This window comes from Dunckerocampus dactyliophorus, chromosome 9 (genome assembly GCF_027744805.1).
Source record: "Dunckerocampus dactyliophorus isolate RoL2022-P2 chromosome 9, RoL_Ddac_1.1, whole genome shotgun sequence".
NCBI classification, from domain to species: domain Eukaryota; kingdom Metazoa; phylum Chordata; class Actinopteri; order Syngnathiformes; family Syngnathidae; genus Dunckerocampus; species Dunckerocampus dactyliophorus.
In genome coordinates this window covers 23,137,980-23,153,034 of record NC_072827.1, presented here as the reverse complement: position 1 = coordinate 23,153,034, position 15,055 = coordinate 23,137,980, and the positions used below count along the sequence as shown (strand labels likewise).

General features: G+C 42.3%; 2 protein-coding genes across 6 annotated transcripts in view; one reads left to right on the top strand and one right to left on the bottom strand.

Moving 5' to 3' along the window:
• phf11 (PHD finger protein 11) overlaps nt 1-6,189 on the top strand; it is a 23,307-nt gene extending 17,118 nt beyond the window's left edge. For all 5 annotated transcript variants that reach the window (XM_054787028.1, XM_054787030.1, XM_054787027.1 and 2 more), the window contains 9 exons: nt 936-1,015; nt 1,135-1,217; nt 1,290-1,324; nt 3,033-3,067; nt 4,266-4,303; nt 5,011-5,110; nt 5,369-5,509; nt 5,585-5,656; nt 5,822-6,189. In XM_054787028.1, the coding sequence (XP_054643003.1) occupies nt 936-1,015; nt 1,135-1,217; nt 1,290-1,324; nt 3,033-3,067; nt 4,266-4,303; nt 5,011-5,110; nt 5,369-5,509; nt 5,585-5,656; nt 5,822-5,898 (661 nt within the window). In that variant the 3' untranslated portion in view covers nt 5,899-6,189. The remainder of the gene's footprint in view (nt 1-935; nt 1,016-1,134; nt 1,218-1,289; nt 1,325-3,032; nt 3,068-4,265; nt 4,304-5,010; nt 5,111-5,368; nt 5,510-5,584; nt 5,657-5,821) is intronic.
• On the bottom strand, nt 6,075-15,055 carry rcbtb1 (regulator of chromosome condensation (RCC1) and BTB (POZ) domain containing protein 1). Its single transcript, XM_054787033.1, has 11 exons — nt 14,298-15,055; nt 12,284-12,515; nt 10,706-10,856; nt 10,457-10,623; nt 8,614-8,772; nt 8,431-8,538; nt 8,215-8,357; nt 7,956-8,146; nt 7,282-7,408; nt 6,910-7,192; nt 6,075-6,832 (listed from the first exon to the last, which is right to left on the bottom strand). The coding sequence occupies exons 2-11, from the start codon at nt 12,407-12,409 to the stop codon at nt 6,692-6,694; spliced, it is 1,596 nt and encodes a 531-aa protein (XP_054643008.1). The 5' UTR covers nt 12,410-12,515; nt 14,298-15,055; the 3' UTR covers nt 6,075-6,691.

Genomic DNA, 15,055 nt, shown 5'->3' with positions numbered 1-15,055 from the left:
TTAGGGGGCAATCACTTTTTCACACAGGGTAATGTAGGTTTGGATTTTTTTTTCTCCCTTAAAAATAAAAGTTTCATTTAAAAACTGCATGTGTTCTTTGTGTCATTGACTAATACTGAAAGTTGTTTGAAAATCTAACCGGTAAAATTTGAAACGACGATACTAAATACTAATGATTAGTATTTCACATTCACCGTTTCAAAGTTTACAGTTAATCAAAGTAGTTGATATCAATAATTCTCAATTCAATATGGCAATAAAAATAATTATACATAATTCCTCAATAGTAACCTGAGTACCCGTAATATGTCAGTCAAAACAGCTACAGAGCGTTCATTAGACGAAGTTCATACATTACGTCCAGTTAGCATTTGCTATCAAACATTACAGATGTGCAGGAAATGAAAATGATTATGCAAAAGACACTGCAGCCGAAGTCAAGGCAACATATTAAAAAGTTTTCAGCAATGACACATTTTCCAATTAGTCATGAAATTCATAGTTTTACAAACAGAAGTGTAGAAAACCTGCATTTCTATAGTGGAGTTGATGACGCGAAGCAAAGCCATCAAACAATTCCCTTTTTTTTTTTTTCTACATACCAAGCCGCTACTAGTAAACGGATAGATTTTGTTGTAGATGTTGGCATCCTACCGCTGAGTTAGTTTATCCATAATGGGAATAATAAAGATGAAAGTTGCATCTCTGTGTGTAATTTGAGATGTCTGTTCGCCATTGTGAATCAGGAGGGGGGAGCTTAATGTCAAATGACTGATATCATATGACACATACAAAGTGACGTATATGCAATCGACCCAAACTACCTTGGCGATCGACTTAATGGGCACCCCTGGTGTATTAAACTTTCTTATGCTCTGTAACTTCACATCAAGTTGTGAGTTTAAACGTTGCACGTGTTATGACATCTCTTGCAGACAGGCTGACGCCCCCCCCAAAAGGAAACGTCAAAGCTTGAGAAGGAAGATACAGAACCTATTAGACTCTTCATATTCAGGTATATGTGACAAGTTGGTTAGTATTTCATTGTAATCTGCCAGTACAGTGATACCTCAGGATTCACCTCAAAGCTTCTAATAGGTGGATTTCAACACAAATTAATACCCCCCACCACAGGTGACGAGGAACCGTCTCAGTTGTTTGCACCCATAGAGGATTCCGATTCAGACAATAGTTCCGACTTGGCTTCAATGGACCAAGTAAGTCTTGGCTGTTCATATCATCGTCATCATGTGAGAATGACTACTAATGTGACACATTTCTTCCTTTAGTCTGTTTCCTGCACGGTGCTGCCTCAGTCTGTCAGGTACGATCACTGCTTCCTTACCAAGTACAGTGGAACCTTGGTTTTCAAACGCCCCAGTTTTTGTACGCTTCGGTTTTCAGCTTAAATATTGCCCCAGTTTTCATACACTTCCTCAGTTATCGTAAAACATTGCTTGTTAATAAATATTCAGTTTGCCCTGTGCTGTATCATTCCACGGAACTCAAAGTCCCCAAACAAAGCACTCACTTTACTTTACTGTCACTTTTTTATATGATTGGATGATTGTTTGTTTCCTGCTGCCAGTTAACCAGCACTTGCATTTTCAAGTGCGTGGCTTGAATTTGGTGCTAGGACCGCTTCTGCACGTCTGCCAACTTGACCGACTAGACAATGCCGGCTGATTAGCCACAGGTAGCAGGGGGGGCTGACTCCAATGGCGCCCAGCATTACTCCATCTCTCAGCTGCTTGGTCTCAATCGGTGATCCCAGTATATACACAGAAGCTTCCCGTAAAAGGTTCGTTTGCCCCTGGTGCCGCTAAAACAACAGCTGCTAACAATGTTGAGAAGTTGCTCCCTCACTGTAGTGTCAACAAGTCCTCAATGAAGGTGAAAGTGATGTTCATTTGTCCATTTAATTTGTAATTTTGAATTATTTTGCATTGTTTTCTGCATGTAAAAGTAATTCTTTAAAATGTATTTTTTGTTAATGTTTTTATTATTTCCTAGGGATAAAATGTCCCCTGCTTATGTACGTGTCCGTTTTCGTCAGACCCTTTTGAAATGGAGTCTTGATGAAAACCAAGGTTCCACTTTATACAAAGCAAGTAAAGACATGCAAAATAGCTTTGGTGTTAGAGTTGGGTGGCAGCAGTGGTTGATTATGGGGTGGGGTCAGGTTTTGGGTAGAGTTTTGAGGTCTCCTTTTGGTGGGCTAGGCGGGGGTAAGGATAAGGATTGGGCACTGAGTCTCGAGCATCGATGGGAACCGGAACTAACATGCTGATTCTCCCAGCGTCGTTCAAATGTTTTTATTGTGATACCTAGTTCCAATGAAATAGCCACGAACACCAACAAAGAAGAAGCAGCTAAAAAGTTTGGCTTAACTTCATTAAAAAGAACGGTCAGCTCAGTGCAACATAATAGCATGCAAACGTGGGTGCACAATAAACACGATTACTATTCACACATTCATGGTGTAGAAATACCACAGTACTTCATCTTTCATGCGCTACGTCGGACTTCCTCTAAGCCAGGGGTCTCAAACTCGCGGGCCATTTGCAGCCCGCCAAGTCACATTTTGTGGCCCGCGACTTGACGGGAAAGGCTACTGTAAATGCGGCCCGCAAGGTCTAAATTAAGCCAATAATGCTCACAGGGTTGGTAGGTACCAGCTCTTAAATTAAACTTCAATTTAAGAGCTGGTATCGAGCAACTTCCATGGTTTTCTTGATAACAACCAAAATTAGACGTGTTTCCTGCAGCATAACCGATATCGTTATAGATATTATCGTTATCGTGAGCCTTACTCCCAATACTTGATGAGGCCCAGCCTCACCCAGACTCTAGCTACAGTGGGTTTGAGACGCCTGCTCTAAGCACTCAGGATATGCCAGGTAGCCATCCACATGCATAGTTAAGCAAGTGCAGTATATCTCTGCCCGTAAGGGTAGGCCTCTCAACTGACCAACATTAAAGTTAGAAAGCACATGTGTACAAGGATCTTTCAAGATGATGTTCTCTTTCAGGGAAGATGAAGTGACCTCTGCTGGATCCTACAAAGGTACTTGTGCCTGCATGTTCTACAAAGCATCAAAACGACTAATGTAAATTCCCTTGTATAAGCAGCACCCACTAAATTTAGAGGAAAAAACAGATTTGTACATAATTCACACCGGTGTGTAAGATGCACATGTCATAAAATGGCATATTGTGGCGTGCACGAGTTCGTAAGGACTAGCCAGCTCTCTCAAATCATGAGCTATGAAAAAACTCTCGACAAACTTGTCAACCCATGGGAGATTGCAAGAGGTCATGGTGACATCTTAACCAACAACATTAAACTCATCACACAGCAACTTAACACTCAAAAGTTATAACTCAGGAAATATACAAACATGTTTTAAAAAAAAAAAAACTAATTTGAAAGTTTTTTCATAAGGCACTGTGTTTTCAACATTTCATTGGAGGAGCATAGACAGCATAGAAAATGGTGGATGGCGCTGCAATGTTGCCTCTGTCCACCGGAGGGAGCCATAGGACCCGGACTCCAAAGCCCAGAGGGAGGGTGACATCATTGCAGCGCCCCAATGAATGCGTTGCTCAGATGCAATACCTTTATGGGAAAACTTCAACATTTTAGCGTCTGTGTAGGCTCCCAGTCGTACAGGAGTTGTCCAACGAGGGAAAGGCTTCTTGACGTGACGCTGACGAAGCTCTTCGGATGAGGAGCGAAATGTCCGACACCTTCTTCACAGAAGTACAGATGACGTCTCAAGAAGCCTTTCCCTCGTTCAACATTTTAGGTTGTTTTTCATTTTAAACTCATATTGGTGCATGTTTGTATATTTGTATATGCACCTTTTGAGTGTTACATTGCTGTGTGATGAATTTAGTGTTGTTAGTAAAGTGTTCTTTGTTAGATGACACTGAGTCAGACTGTTATATATGATGACCTCCTGGGATTTCCAAGCTCGTTGTGAATGCACTGATAGCTCATGACAGAAAGAGTTACCGTTTCCTCACTGACTCTGATGTCACGAGATTAGAATTTAGCCATAAATTAGCCGCACGCTGTATAAGCCGCAGGGTTCAAAGTTTAAGAAAAAAGTAGTAATTTACAGTACATAGCCTACGTGTTCTAAAAATGATGACATGAGGTGCGGTATGACATTTTTTTCAGACATCTTCCTAGTAAATTTAATAAATTGAAAAAATATGTATAAAAGTCACAAAACATATCTGCCTCTTCCTTTCCCCAGAACACCAGACAGCAGACGTGAGTGGAGATGAGGACCCTGTGAGTTCTACTCAGTTGCACACTCTGGAATGTTCAGAACTGTTTGGAAAATAGCATTGAGTAGGCCTGCATCGCACACTTCAACACAGTGACTCTAATAACAAATAACACCCTTTTAAAGTGACATAGCCTTACAGTGATAGTACAACAAAGCATGCTGGGAAACATGTAATCTGCCCATTCCACTGCTGCAAACCCTTCCAGGTTAAACATGTCACGGATTGTGATGTGTTTGTTGATTATAAAATACTGGAGCTTTGGCTCGGCCACCACAGCTGCCTGGTGCATTATATTGGTATGTTCCAATCCCAGCACTGGTGTGCAGGGAACCTGGATAAAAGGTATGTAGGCTGCTTATCTATTTGTCGATGCTGTTTTCCTCAAGGTCTGACCATACCAACTATTTTTTTAGCCTGGATTATCGGGGCATGTTGTGTCACGCTCGTGACATCAAACGAGTGTGCGTGTGTGTGCACTGATGATGCATGTGAGTGTGATACATTCACTAAGAATGTTGGTTAAAAGGACAAGAAGGTTTTTAATATTTTCAATATGCAGAAATATACAAATGATGAAAATATCAGGATAAATAAGATACAAAGTGCGGGAAGTTTGTCCCCCGGCCTGCGACCTAAAATCGGCTTTAAGTTTTGGCCCCCTGTGCAATTGAGTTTGACACCCCTGTAAATGTGAATGTTCCCTTTTAGGATGCTGAGTCCCAGAGTCTATTTCCTCTTCCCAAGGAGCTCCCTGCTATGTCACCTGCCCCTCCCACTGCAGCTGAGGCAACAGATGGGAAAGACAAAGGTATTTTTGTACCTTTTGTTTTTATGATAATGATCTACAATAGACAAAATAGGGGTTTATGATGTAAAAAAAAAAAAAAAAAAAAAAGTACAATTTAATAGAAAAATACATCTTTTAGGGTATGTCTTAAAAACTGAGTTGTGCTTTTCAGGTGCTTATATAAACCTTGTTAAAAAAAGAATACTATTCAGTTTGATGCATTGATTTTAGGGTATATTATTGACTTTTTTTTTTTTTTACTTTGGGTCCTGTCTTTAGGAACACCACCTGCTTTGGACCCTGGTAGCTTCTGGAGAAGCTGCAACGCAGCAGGCTGCACGCAAGCCATCTTCATGGATTTAATCATGGAAATGAGCAACATCTCCACGAGGATCCAGTCGGACCAGGCCAGCCAGGAAGGTGAGCCAATTTGTGTACATGTGAAAAACAGACTTCCCACTGGACTTACAAAGATGTTTTCTGCTGGCACTGCAGATTACGACACTGCCCTGAAAGTCATGATGGCGTCTGGGAAGTTGACACACCTGGTAAAAAAACAGAAGAATGGTGAGTTGAATATTTTGCATCATTTAACATATAAACTTGTATGGTGGCAGTTCAGGTCACCTTGTCAAGACGTTTCAGATAGCTTCAAGGAGGTGTTTTGGGGTTTTTGTTTTTTTTAATATAAATTAAAATTCTAACTTGAACTTTTGGTTTTGGTTTTGACAGCACTGAAGGGTAAACAAATGGAGCTGCAAAAGTCACTGGCAGCCATGCAGGAAGTGGAGTCGGCACTGATGAGATGACATCACTTTCCTGTCTGATGGTGTCCCTCTCATTTTTGAAGAATGTGTGTGTTTTTATATTTAATTGTCATCGTACAGCATTAACTGTTGTATTCAACATGCTGACATTTCATTGACAGTGACAGTTATTGTGTCAGTACGAGCTAAGAAGATGTCGGACTCAATCAACTTGAGTCTTTTATTTTTTATTAAATTTTCATACAGAGGTCAGAAATTTCAAACTGGCACTTCAGAGTACTCACTGGGTTGTCCCTGTTTTGCTAATGCTATGAAATGAAACTGGTATTCTAACCTCTTGCTTATTTCTGCCTTTCAAAAAGACAAGTTTGTGGATTTAAAGACTGGTCTCCATTGGAATGAAAGTGTCACAGCAGTAGTGTAGCTGTAAATGCCAGTTATACAACGTCAGCCTGAATAAATGGAGGAAAGTCTCCCTAAAAACTCACAAGTTCAGTTCCAACATTAGACAAAATAAAATAGCTTTGTAGTCTAGCTGCACAAAGCAAATGTGATCCACATGTAAAATGTCTCTTTCCACGCCTGTAACAGACTGAATGTGTCTGGTAACCTGAGGTCCAATCTTGAGAGCAGCTATAGAAGTGTAAGTGCTACTAATAATAATGAAGCTGTTTGCCTCCAGGTGGTGCGTTTAGACTTTGAGAATAAGTTTAAAAAAGTGCAAAAACTTAAATAACTTGGTCAGCAAATATTGCAACATTCAAGTCTTTTGAATTGGGGGGCTGGGGGGCGGGTGTCCCTGAACCCATTGTTGATGTATAGCTCCAGGCCACGATCAGTTCTTGAAGGCGCCACAGCGGCTTGCTCGACATATGAAGTCTTTGAGCAGGTTGCCGTCGATCTGCCAGAAAGCTGCTGTCTGGGTCACCTGGGTCAGGTGGTTCACGCAAAATTTGAAGCAAAACTCCTCCAGGTCCTGGATCAGACAATACAAAGAATTGAGGACTGAAGATGGATGGATGTATTATGATCAAGTGGAGGGCGGAGGCCGACCTCGGCGTCGTAGCGAACGGCGGCGGACAGCAGGGTGAAGGCATTCTCCACCGTGATGCCCCTCTTGATGATGTGCTGGCACAGACGCTTCAGGCGGTTCTCGCAGTAGGAGGTGGCCAGGTCTAACAGGCCGATTGCATCCTCTGGAGGCAGCTCCACATTGTCTGTGTAGAGGAACTCCAGGAATGAGCGGTAGACTGGGAAGGAGAACTGGTCGATCTCTATCACCTCCTTCGTGTCTTCGTTCCAGTGGGACTGGAACATGGAGCGGAAGTGTTCACACCTGTAACACACAAGCACGCACAGAGGATCCTGTGGATACACTCGTGCAAAAACATCAGTGTGAAGCTTCTTCTCTCCCGCTTTCTCTACCTGATCTTGAGGACTGCTTTGTGTACGTAGATGTATTTGCCATCAACGCAGAACTTGAGGTCAGCTGTCTCTGGGTTGTCAAACTCTTTCTTCAGAGACTGAGCCACCGTCAGGAAGTCATCATACTCTTTAAAAAAGGTACACACACGCAAACAGTGGTATTCTAGTCCCAGTTCTTAGTGCTGAGTTATGTCCTAATCTACTTAGAATAAGACCCGTGACCTGATTTCAAGACTTAATGATAGGCATGGTTTCCACCATTGTGATACAGTCCAGTGTAGGCTCTTACCACATTCAAGAGGGCAATTTATGTTGAAAATTGCAGACCTTTACACCCTGCATGTGGTGTACGTAGGTGGCACAAGACAAACTGAACTGTACTTGATGTTTGGTACAAACAAGGGATGGGAATTTGATGACATTTCTTTGATATGCTATTGGGAAAATCAAGGATCAATGACCGTTCTGACATCCCGTGTCCATGCCAGTGTTGAAAAATAACACTCTCCTTAGGATGGAGGGGGTCGCATGCAGAAAAATTGAAGAATGCGGAAACCATTTTGATACATTTGAAGAATGCGGAAACCACTTTGATACATTTTGTGCATCAAAGATGCTAAAAGAACAGTAGGTGTTTTTTTGTTTTAAGAATATATATTAAAAAAAAAGCTTACCCATGGTCAGAAGCCTCCACATCACAGAGGGTGTGGCAAAGCAGGCAAAGACATCATCAGTGCAGGCGAAATGAGTGAGGTGGGGCAGCAGTATGGACTGGCCCCTGCACTGGCCCCACATGTACACCTGGCCGCTCTGGGTCTTTGCGGCCGACGTGTGCGTGGAGTGACAGGCAGCCACCTCCACGATCCTGCACAAAGATGTACTGTCAGTGATGATGTGTGGCTGGAGAGAGGAGGGAAGCAGTCTTGTCCGGACCTCTCTTTGTCAGTCATGATCTGAACCGGACTCAGCTGGTTGCTCTTGTTCCCGGTGCCCAGTTGTCCATACGTGTTGGCCCCCCAGGCATAGAGGAAGCCTTCATCGGTCAGTGCCAGTGAATGCGTGTAACCACACACAATCTAGTGGAAAGAGAAACTAACATTAGCTACAACTGTGCCATCTAATGTCAAGTGTGTGTGTTGACCTGCTCACCTGTTGCACACACAAACCCATCAGACCAATCAGTCGACATGGCGTGAGCTGGTTCCCGTTATTTCCAAGTCCAAGCTGTCCGTTGCCGTTATAGCCCCAACCGAACACCTGCCAAAAAATGTTAGGGTTACCATTTTTAGTGATAGCAGCAGCAAAAGTGATGATACAAATGAGGTCCGTCACCTCTCCATTGTCCACCACTGCCATGGATGAGGTCTGTCCACAGACGATGCTGACGGCCACCTTGTTCTGAAGGAGGCTGGAAACTCGGCGCGGGTGGGGCTGGTTGGCTGTGGAACCAGAACCCACTTGGCCGCAGTTGTTGTAACCCCATGCGTACACCTAGCAGGCAGCCACAGGTACAAGGAAGGACTGATTCATCACGGCACCACTTCTACCTCATGGGATACACAAGGCATGGCCCTACATGATTGTTGCAATGTTATTACAATACATCTGGCTTGTATTTCTGATGTCCACATCAAATAAACAGAATAAAACTTGTTAAAAAAAAATAAAATAAATAAAAAATGCGACACTTCCAATGAATGGCGAAATACCATGATGATTACAAAGACGCGAGAATCATCGAGAGCCAGGAAGTATGGATAGTGCTCAGCCATTGGCCACATTCAATCAACATTGGGGTTTTTATTTAGTCTTTTTATGCAAACAAAACACTGTCTTCTTCCTCTGTGCTTGTATTCACATGCATCTGCTGATGCTATTTGCCACCTACTGGTAACACTTTTGTTAAAGCTTCTCATTACAAGCATGTACTGTACATGCTATGCTTTATTATTTGTAACTTATTACCAGCAGAGTGAATAAGATGGGTTTTGTGCAAAAAAATAGGCTACTTTCAGAGAGAAAATGTGCTAATGAGAGGGATAAAAACAATTTTTTTACCATAAGCCATTATTTTTTTCAATGTTTAAGCCACACCCGACAAATTTAGAAAACACATTTGTTTTGATATAAGCCACACATGTCCATGTCATAAACTGACATGTTGCAGCGCACACAAGTCCATGAGGACCAACTTCGGCAGCTGTTTATCTGACACGAGTCAATTATGAGCTACGTGAAAACGCACAACGAGCTTGTCAACCCATTGGAAATCACAGGTCATTACTCCTGTCTACTGCCAGTCTGGCTCACAGTGTCAACCTACAAAAGGAAGGTAATATAATCACACAGCAACTAACACTCAAAATAACAACATAAATACAATAACATTCAAATAAAAATCAATTATTACATAGAATGCATCACTGCAAGCAGAGACATTCATTGGTAATAGCTGCCTGCTGTCGGGCTCCAGGTCAGCAGAGGGAGCTCATGAGCTCACAGGGAGCTTACTTTAATGTAATAATCGATTGTTATTTTCACGTTATTACGTTACGTTATTTTGAGTTTTAGTTGCTGTGTGACTATTTTAGCTTCCTTTTGTGAGTTGACACCGTGAGTCAGACTGGTATATTGTGTAATGACGTCCTGCCATTTCCAATCGGTTGACAAGCTCGTTGTGAGTTTCACAAAGCTCATAACGGCTTCTGCCAAAGAAAGAGCTACCGTTTGCTCGCTGGCTCGTGAGCAGCATAGAATTTACATGATTAGTGGTAGTTCTCAGGTATAGGAGATGTCACGAGCTGGGAAAAGAATCATAAGTTAGCCACACCGTTGTATAAGCCGCAGGATTCAAAGTTTAAGAAAAAAAAGTAGAGGCTTATACATCAGAGATTATGGTCATTATTTTTACAAGAAATCCGCCAATATGTGTGGGAGTGAATGCCAAACCACAAATAGGTGGGGTCTACCATATAGGTCATATCCTATACTAGGGTGGCATGATATACAATGAACGTACAAAAGGTAATCATGAATACTTTTGATTAATACGGTAAGAGAGGTAGAAGTTGCATCCTACAAATTGTCATTTCATTTGATCATAGATATGTACCTAATGTAGTGACCCACTACTTGGTCAGTACTACCACTCGGGAACTGAAGTAACAGTGCATACCTCTCCAGAGTCGGTGAGAGCCATGGAGTGGTGGGAGCCACAGGCCACCTCTGTGACCTTCTTATTGAGCAGGCTGGCTGACACGAGCACCGGCGCCACCCCTTGGTTGGTGGTCCCATTGCCCAGCTGGCTGTAGCCGTTGTGTCCCCAGGCGAAGAGCTCTCCGTCTAAAACATCATCATGAAAAAGTCATTAAACTGAAATTTCACTGCAAAAAAAAAAAAAAAAAAAAGGTTTCTGCGACCACACCCTCAGTGGCCAGCAGGACGTGCGGCCCGCTGCCATAGCTCATGCTGACCACCTTCCTGCCGCTCAGAAAGTCCAGCTTCTTTGGTACGATGGTGCTTTGGCTGTCTCCAGTTCCCAGGCAGTTACTGCAGTTGAGTCCAAACACATACACCTGGGGGGCAGGAGAAAGACACCACACCAGGACACCTTGTGTCAATTAACTGCCAACTTTTCATGGGTGCGTGGTCTACAAAAGCAAATAACAGCCAGCAGCTTTAATTAGGTCAAAAGCATTGACATTAACAGCTGTGGCTGTAGGCAGCTGTCTGATGTATTTTTTTCTATTGACTCCACAAGACGGCAGTAGCAGTAGCTGGAGTATCGTGGGTGACCAGGAGCTCTTTCTCTCCTCTGCTTTCACCTCTGCATGCGCTTTCAAATTGACGCTCAAAAATATGAAACCCCATTATGATATTCTATAGTAATAAAACAACACTGTCTTTCTGTCTACTTGTCTTTGTCTATTTAGTCAGCTGTCCTTTGATAGTTATTTTAAAAATTTTGAGTTTTTTCTAGTTATATTACGCCATTTTGCTGTACTTTTCCACTTTTGCTGGGTTTTTGTTGATTTTATTTCTGCAATGTTCCACAGATGGCCTCTGCGCCACACCTTGTATGTTTTGCCAGGAAGGCGAGGGGAGTGTGTCGAAGATCTGCTTTCTTGGTGGTGGTGGTCAATGGCTGGGTTGCATTGTGGAGGTTTTTTTTTTTTTTTTTTTTTTTTTTTAATAGCTTTCAGACCTACATTGCACGGCATTACAGAAGTGCAGCTCACTCCTGCTCAGCGGATACTTCACCTTTGTTGATCGCTTACATACCGAATACATGCATGACGCAAGAAACACTTAAATGTGCATCCTTACTTGCTAAATATATCGACCATGTCTCTAAATTGTCAACACGGATCTCTTCTATGTATGAGGTGTCTTATGAAGCAGGTGCTTGAAAGTTGCCGCTGAGCGTCAATACAACCGCTGTGTGATTATGAGTGCAGACAAGTCAAACACCTACATGGGTTGATCTGACAAATCTTAAGTAAAGTTGATCAAGTGTAGAATTACTACAGCTTCTGCTTGGACATCAACAATGAGCAAGCAGCTGTTCAACTCTGAGAAAAAAAACAGCCACACGCCACTCACTGACGCTGGAACACCGAGGTAGGTTGTATTGCAAGGTGTGCCTAAAGCACTTAATGTGTGTTTCCAATAATGCCTTGAGCACTGCCACTTTCACACTACTGTGTTATCATTCATAGTAGCCATGTTCACAGTCTGATTGGCTTCTGGCTGCCCTGTTCTTGCAATACATCTTTTCTCCAAACGAGAAATCTCGTCACTTTTTAATCTCACAAGATCTTGTGTCATGACACCCCTAATAATGAGTTTTCAAATGTGGGGAAATAACAGCCTCTCTCCAACTATTGCCTACTTCCAATTAACACACTATAATTAACGGCTAGAATTCATCTTTCATCTTCTTTATAATTAATGTTGCAAGTTCTTCTGATATTCAACAAAGTTGGCGGTTTTGAACACTTACCTCATCATCACCGGTGATGAAGATGGCCTCGTTAGCAGATGCTCCAAACACGCACGCTTTCCATATGGAGGCCAGCTCTTGGGGAGACATCAGGCTGAAGAGGGGCCATTTGGTGACGTCCACCATTTTATGTTGTTAGGCGCTGGCGAAACCCCTCAAAGCAAAGCCAAGGAATGGAGGACAGTCAGGCGGTGGTGGTTCAGGAAGGTGGAGGCAGTAAAGGCTTCCGATGCTGCAACATAAAGATGTCTCAATATTTTTACATGAAACAAACTTCACACACACACGCTCAAAACATCAGATTTGTGCATACAATGTGTATGCCGAGCCTCGGACCTCACTAAAGAGATTAGGAGAATGTTGGATCATGCGACCCCGCAGTCTGGCCAACTATGAGCAACAGTAACTTAATCGCTTTCATAAAAATAGTTAGGAATATATAGATTTTTTTTTTTTTTTAAGTTTGTCAACTGCTGACTGTACAAGGCCAAGTTTTTTTTTTTTTTTTTTTTTTAAACTCATTCATCTTCTATGCCGCTTATCCTCACTAGGGTCACAGGTATGCTGCAGCCTATCCCAGCTGACTTCGGGCGAGAGGTGGGGTACACCCTGGACTGGTGGCCAGCCAATGGCAGGGCACATATAGACAGACAACCATTCACACTCACATTCATACCTATGGACAATTCAGAGGCGCCAATTAACCTAACATGCATGTTTTTGGAATGTGGGAGGAAACCTTAGTACCTGGAAAAAACCCACACACATGAACAATAAGCAAACTCCACCTAGATGCCCAATAGAGATTCAAACATGCTTAACCACTGGGACACCGTGCGGCCCCCTTTTTAAGAATTTACTACTAAATAGAAATAATGCACATTACATTGGTAGTGCCTGCTCCCTTTTTGTCAGCATATTTTCCACTTTATCCTTTGTTTTGGGGTCAGTGTTGAGAAGATTAGCAGATTTTGCTCCACAACACGCCACTCTATTGAACACCAACACTCCACTGTAAACCTCAGCTTTTCAGATGCCATGTCTGCTCTGCATGCTGTGTGTGTTGTAAATACTGTACGTCTGCACACACATGGTGGCACCCATCATCGTAATTAGGGGGCTCTACTTGAAGTGCTCATGTATTTAAATGGACAAAGTGGCAAGATGTCTATTAGAGCAGAGGCCACATATTTGAAGAAACTGGGTACTTATTTTTCAAGTAATTGCTCAATTTGCAATATCGTATGACTGGCAGGCATTTTGATTATTTAAAAATTGTAACCTAATCTGCAATCAATACTGATTAGTAGCAGTGGAACGTTCCAAATGACGTAATTTCGTTGACGCTCACGGGCAGCCTTTTAGACAACTAGCTCTTTTTGTACGGCTCACTAAAAAGAACCGGATCTTTTTGCTTCGCGGCTTTTGTTCCTTAAACTGATTTCTTACCAAGATACATGTAAATGTAACTTCTAATGTCAAAATATAATTACACCAAATGTTTACTGTTCATATATAAGGTCAATATGGGACAGAGTGTAACAAAAAACTCATAAAACACAAAAACACAGACCCATCATTTCGCGCTGCTTATTGTCCTCACCTTTCTATCTTGCTTATGTGTAACCCCTCCCTCTTCTGTTAGTATTGATACATAAAGCACCTGTACAGCACCCACATTTAAACCAATCACGCGCAACCGACATCTCACTACGAGCCAAGTAGCTAGGCTGCAGATCCTTAGAGAAGACGTACATTCTGCTGCTACGGATTATAAAAAGCTCCTTTCCCGTATACACTGTTAGGGTCCGTGATAACAGGATGGCTGGCAAATGGTGGCCATTGTTTCGCTAAACTGTGACAACAGGGTGCCATTAGCCAAAAAACACAAAGAAAAGTGAGGCGCCGAGTACTTGCTGGAAAGTGGTTGCTAAACTAGCTGACTGGCTACTGTACTTAGCTTGAAGTAGGGAGAAGCCACAAAGTACTTCGGACGTGTTTTGGCAAAACTCACCTGTTTTAAATGGGCATGGCAGTTGTTGTGGAGCGTCTCTACCGGTCACTTTCATCATGACTCAATGCGACGTCATGTTTACCGCTGCTGGAAGAAAACTCCACTGCTTTCTAGGCGCCGCTGACAATGCGGAAGTCACATGACGACTCGACCAAAGCAATCGATCCCAGAGTTGGCCTGTTTGGATGCACTTAAGACACTACATTAAATACTATTGTTATTGTCCAATTTACCGTCAAATTATCCAAGCCAGGATATGCGCTTCTAGTCTTTATGTCCCACTTCTGGCCTTATCTTATCTTGGCCGTTTGTGTTACACACTCAGTGTGTCATTTAATCATTACTCTACAAACACACATTTCTGGCAAATTAAAGGGTAGCTTTGGCGCCAATTGTTTGGGACGATGACAGAAATCCACAATCACCTTGAGAAAAACAAAGAACTAATTTATTATTCTGATAACTTGGGTTATATGAAAGGCAAAATGGAACATATTTTAGGTCGGCCAGTCAGGAAGCAAACAAAAGTAAAGCAACCAGCAAAAAATGAAGACAAAAAAAATGTTTTAAACCTGCTGCACTAACTGGGGCGATGTAAAAAATGTAACCATTTATAGGTCTTATAGTCGAAGGTCGAAGCTGAAAACTCCACAACCAAATTGCACGAAATGAAGATTCGCAAAAATGTTTCAACCTACTGCACTAACCTGGGATACGTTAAAGGCAAAATAGAAACGTTTGACCTACTCCTATCAAAA

Coding starts and splice junctions, on each gene's coding strand:
- rcbtb1 (XM_054787033.1), bottom strand. CDS start 12,409: ATGGTGGACGTCACCAAATGGCCCCTCTTCAGCCTGATGTCTCCCCAA. Junction 8,539..8,613: donor CAGTGGTGGACAATGGAGAG/GTGACGGACCTC, acceptor ATTTTTTGGCAG/GTGTTCGGTTGGGGCTATAA. Junction 8,147..8,214: donor ATCATGACTGACAAAGAGAG/GTCCGGACAAGA, acceptor ATCTTTGTGCAG/GATCGTGGAGGTGGCTGCCT.